The 5,076-nt window shown below is 37.1% G+C and overlaps 1 protein-coding gene across 1 annotated transcript in view; it reads right to left on the bottom strand.

Moving 5' to 3' along the window:
- vbp1 (von Hippel-Lindau binding protein 1) overlaps nt 1–4,841 on the bottom strand; it is a 7,128-nt gene extending 2,287 nt beyond the window's left edge. The window contains exons 1-5 of the mRNA XM_014034674.1: nt 4,735–4,841; nt 2,672–2,796; nt 2,442–2,508; nt 1,966–2,064; nt 1,704–1,842 (exon numbers count right to left, since the gene is read on the bottom strand). Of these exons, the coding sequence (XP_013890128.1) occupies nt 1,704–1,842; nt 1,966–2,064; nt 2,442–2,508; nt 2,672–2,796; nt 4,735–4,815 (511 nt within the window). The 5' untranslated portion in view covers nt 4,816–4,841. The remainder of the gene's footprint in view (nt 1–1,703; nt 1,843–1,965; nt 2,065–2,441; nt 2,509–2,671; nt 2,797–4,734) is intronic.
- Nucleotides 4,842–5,076: the final 235 nt, after the last annotated feature.

Genomic DNA, 5,076 nt, shown 5'->3' with positions numbered 1-5,076 from the left:
GTTCAAGGGGTATGAATACTTTTGCAAACCACTGTAGCTCGCTAGCAGCCTCGCACTGAGGACCTATCCACGTCATCATTTACCCAGAATGCTTTGCGCGTAAATAAAATGGCCCTGTCCGTGTAATATATTTTTAAACTTTTAGTTTAAAAATGCAAAGAACTAAACAGCCTACAGTATTTTTACAGTCTTTATTTTACAGTTAAAATATATGTTTATTGAATAAAGTCTAATGTTACAACTAATCATGGATCCCTTTAAAGGCAGGAGGCCGACTGATTTGAACAACTACAAGCCGATCTCTAAGTTGTCTGTACTGGCCAAAGTTCTGGAGTCTTTAATCAGTGAACAATTGAAAGACTTTTTAACCTCTAATAGTATTTTAACTGACCACTACAGCAAGTATTAAATTATGTTATTGGTTTTTTTAGATAAAAAGCAACATTTTGAAGCCCTATTTCTGGATTTATCAAAAGCCTTTAATACAGTTGATCATGGAATATTGTTGAGGCTCTCTGACATCAGACTCTCAGCAAGCAGTCAAGTGGTTTACAAACTACTTGTCCAACAGATCACAAAGTGTGCAGGTGGAAGGTCTTTCTTCCTCTTGTCTTCAAACTTTCAATGGTATTCCTCAAGGCTCTATCCTAGTTCCGCTCCTTTTATAATCTATATTAACAGTTTAGATAACAATGTGCCATTTGCTCGTTTTCATTTTTATGCTGATGACTGTCTTGTATTGTGCAGCTAACTCAGTACAAAGTGCTTTAGAAAAACTACAAGCTGCTTTTAATGTGGTTCAATCAAATCTATGTCAGCTAAAACTTGTTTTGAATTCTCAGAAATCTAAAGTAATGCTGTTTTCTAACACTAAACCAAAGTCTAAACCACATCTGCTGCCGCCCATCATCACATTTCAAGGCTCTCAGATCGAATTGGTATCTCAGTATAAATACTTGGGTTTTGTTTTTGATGAATCTAAGGTTCGCAATGATTATGGCAAAAGCTCCTTCCACTTCGCTGCTCCCTCTGCCTGCAATCTACTGCAGAAAGACTTGAAGATGAAGGAGTTGGTCTCTTTTAATGTTTTTAGGGCCATTCTTAATCAGTTTGTACCTAAGACATTTGTTTGTAAATGTTTTTACTGGTTTTGTACTCTATTTTACCCCTCTCTTACCTTTTATGAGTGTTTCTTGTTTTTCTTTTATTTAGCATGAAGTATTTGATTGTAGTTTAATATTTATAGTTTTGAATTTTGTCATACCTGTGTGCTGCTGCCTTTCTTGACCAGCTCTCTCTTGAAAAAGAGTTTTTTTTTCAAACTTTATTCATTTCTTTAAAAACAAAATAAATTTATATAAAAATACAAATCACAAATGAAAGGCGGCAGAAAGAAGAAAAAAAATCTTATAGTATCTGCACATTTTTCTTCCCAAAATTAAATTTTTAAACAATAATAACCTACAAACAAGAAAACCTAAACAAAAATGAGATCTACCTGGTTAAATAAAGGTTAAATAAAATAAAATAGTTGAGGTCAAACTATGATGTCAATTACAGGACTCTCTCATCTTTTTAAGTGGGAGAACTTGTACAGTTGCTGGGTAACTAAATACTTTTTCTCCTACTGCATGTGCTGCAATAAACTGCAGCAGCAGCCCTGAAACTGCTGCCATCAGACAGACCCCACCATGGAAGGATACTGACTTCAGTGGTGGTGAACTGGTCTCGCAGGAAGTCTAAATCCTCCTCGAGGGTCTCCACGTTGCGGGACGCCGTGGACAAGTTCTTCTCCAGGAGCGCCTGAGCTTCGTCGATGTCGTACTCTAACATGACGTTAGCCTGGGAGGAAAAAAAGGGGGCGGGAGGAGAGCATTCAGTCCCGAAAAGCTGTTTAATATAACTCAAAAATTTAAAATTAAGTCAAGGTGATCAAATGAAACGTTATCCTGAGCTTCTACTCACTCCTAACCATAGGCAAACTTTGTCGGTGGGCGGCACGGAGGCCTTGCAGTAAACGTTGTCAGCCAGGAGGAAATGTGTTTCCATTGATTCTGTGGTATCCTGCGTTAACAAAATCATTTAAAAAAACCTTTTATTCTCTTAATAAGACACACCATGTAGTTGGTTAACATTAGCTGTTTTCACTTGTGTCACTTTGGCTGAAAAATTCCCATAAATGGACACGTTTGTATGAATTTGTCCACAATGCGACATGTGCAACATTTAATGCATTTTGAAGCTCATTTTCACAAAAACAAACATGATTTTGAAAGACAGCAGTGACAGGTTAKTCAAGTTTAAAATCAGTCAATCCTGTTTTCAGACTTTGTAAAGATGCCTGAGCAGAATAATTCAGATTTCCTGCTGTGTTTTATTTAAAAAAACATTTTACAAAGTGGATTACAACAGTGACAAAAGCTGGTTTACACGAGTCTTACCTTTTTCTTCTGCATGTGTCGTAGAATTTCTAGTGTCTGTGTGATTTGTGGGATCTGGTTTTTCAACCTAAGGGCAAAAATAAATCAGTAAATAAAGAAAAAATGTTCAGGCAGTAATAACCTTATTATTAAAAACAAATAGTTATTTGGCTTGAAACAAGTAGCTTAAATGCAGTTTTTACTGTGCAGATGATCTGTAAGTGTAAAAACTGGTGGTATGTTTGTGTTACCGGAGTTTCTTCTGAGACAGGTTGAGCTCCATGTATTTATACTTCTGGTACTGTTCGTCAAGCTTTCTTAGCGCGGAGTCGGCCGTCTCGTTCCCAGGCAGCTTCATAAAGGAGTCCACGTCCTCCTGTAAAATACAGCAGGCCAGAGTCCACATGGACCATAAGTTAATGAGGAAACACTGAGAAAAATAAATTACTCTCTAAACCTCAACGTGTCGGGTTTATTCTGAGCGTTAGTGCTGCAGCAGAGTTCACCCAARGGCACATGTGACATCCACCCCTCCCCCAAGAAATATGACAAAGTAAACATATTTAAAAAGGTGAATAATAAGCAAAGTGAAAAGCAAAAAGGAGCAGTTCAGAAACATTCAGCTCATTTGTGAACGTCACAGTTCTAATGGTAACTAGGGGTGTAAGAAAATATCGATACACTGACATATCGCGATATTTCATTTCCCGATACTGTATCGATATTCTAAAGGCCTGTATCGATTTTTWATTAAGGTTTAAAAYGTCAACYTTCYTGCCARCCGTTCATTTTTATGTTGTAGTTCAGCCTCTGACCACTAGTTGGCAGCAGTGAGCCAGCCATTTGGCTCCTCTWCCTCTTGAGCGCCAGAGAGTAAGAGATCATTAGCATTGTGAGTAAACATTAGCTTCATGCTCCGATAGCTGAATCTGAGGGGAAAAGACCGACACCCTCTGCCTTCTAAGCTGAGGTAAGGTTACAAACAGTTACTTATTTGTCAGAATGTCTGTATTTTAAGACAAATGACAACATAAAGGCTATTTTTAAGTGTTTGATGACCATATTGTAAATTAATATTAAAAATGAAAAGCTGCAAAAAATATATTTCCAAACTATTTATTGGCAAATTTAGTATGAAACAAATAAAATAAAACACATACAAAGCAGAACACAGCTAAATGTATCAAAAGTATGTCTATGTTATATTAGAATTTTCTGAGACAATGAATTTTGGTTTTTCGGGTTTTTTCCCAGTAAGAGGTTTTTATTTAATAGAATTTTTGGACCAAAAATATTGCTTTGTTTACAGTATCGAATTATATCGGGATATATCGTATCGTGACCCTTCTGTCATGATATGTATCATATCGCCAAATCCTTGCCAATACACAGCCCTAATGGTAACTCCTAATACTTAACAACACGTGACTTACAGCGTGCTGGTTTAAGTGATGAGTTCAGTATTTTGGCTGCTCGACTCTGAGATCAGACGTTTGTTTGGACACCGATGCTCGCTGCTTTTCAAACTCAAATTCAACATTATGCTAAATCAAACAATAAGTTCAAATTCAAGTTAGTATTTTATACATCATGTTTATTTTTTGTCAAACAGTTAACAATTAATAAATCAATCAATACACAGATATATACTGCAAACAAGATCCAAATTAAGATAYATGAAACATACATCAACCTAAAACATAAACGTGGAGAAGACTGTCTTTATAGCTAGAAGTTTTAATAACCAAATTACCACTTTTATCTTGTTATGAGATTTTAATAAAATGGGTACTTAGTAAAAAAAATTGCAAAACAAAACTATAAAGTTATACACTGTATAGGTCATACTAAGTTAAATTATAATGAATTCACCAGAAATGTTTCCAGTTGATTACTTGACATTTTTTATAAAGATGTTATAGTAAACCTGACAGTAAGCCAGCAGCATGTACATGATCATATTAAACTGTAATACTGACTGTAAACTATGTATAATCATAGACTTGTTAATGTTACGAGTAAACAATATATAAAGAAAATTTCAGGTCAGCTCGTTTGCTCCCAAAACACGGGGAAAAAAACCCAATAATCTCTTAAAACACACAAACTAATCTGAAAGGAACAGTAATGCCCATAGATGGAAGCGAGCAGCCGCCCAACATGCACACACAGCAGGATCGGCTGTTAGCTCCACCGCTAGCTTAGCCGCCTAGCTCTCGGTCAAAATGACGCCGCCGACACACCGGCWCCAGGCACCACACTCTAATCTCACAGTAAATAGGTGAAACCGTGAGGACTGTCAGGTTGTACGCACCACGAACACTGCTTCGGGGATCCCGAGGTGCTTTTTCTTTGTCGCCTGTGCAGCATTGCTGTTGTCTATGGTCGCCGTCATGTTGGAGAGAGGTTCCTTCCTTACTGACGCACGCGCATGCGCACAAGACTTCAGAGGAGTGAAGCGGAGACTCGGCTGCCTCTAGCGGCCACAGGCTGAAACTGCAACTACTGTGAACATGTTGGCTGCAGTGTTGTATTTTCAGATTTATTAACTTTGTACAGTGACAGGCATGATTTTTCTTTAACATATGATGATACCGAGGGGAAAAAACTCAATAAATCAACAAATACATTAAATTTTAGAAATGCTAACTTCCGT

This window comes from Austrofundulus limnaeus, unplaced genomic scaffold, assembly GCF_001266775.1.
Source record: "Austrofundulus limnaeus strain Quisiro unplaced genomic scaffold, Austrofundulus_limnaeus-1.0 Scaffold2229, whole genome shotgun sequence".
NCBI classification, from domain to species: domain Eukaryota; kingdom Metazoa; phylum Chordata; class Actinopteri; order Cyprinodontiformes; family Rivulidae; genus Austrofundulus; species Austrofundulus limnaeus.
The sequence above is the reverse complement of the archived record's forward strand: the minus strand, read 5'-3'. Positions and strand labels throughout refer to the sequence as shown.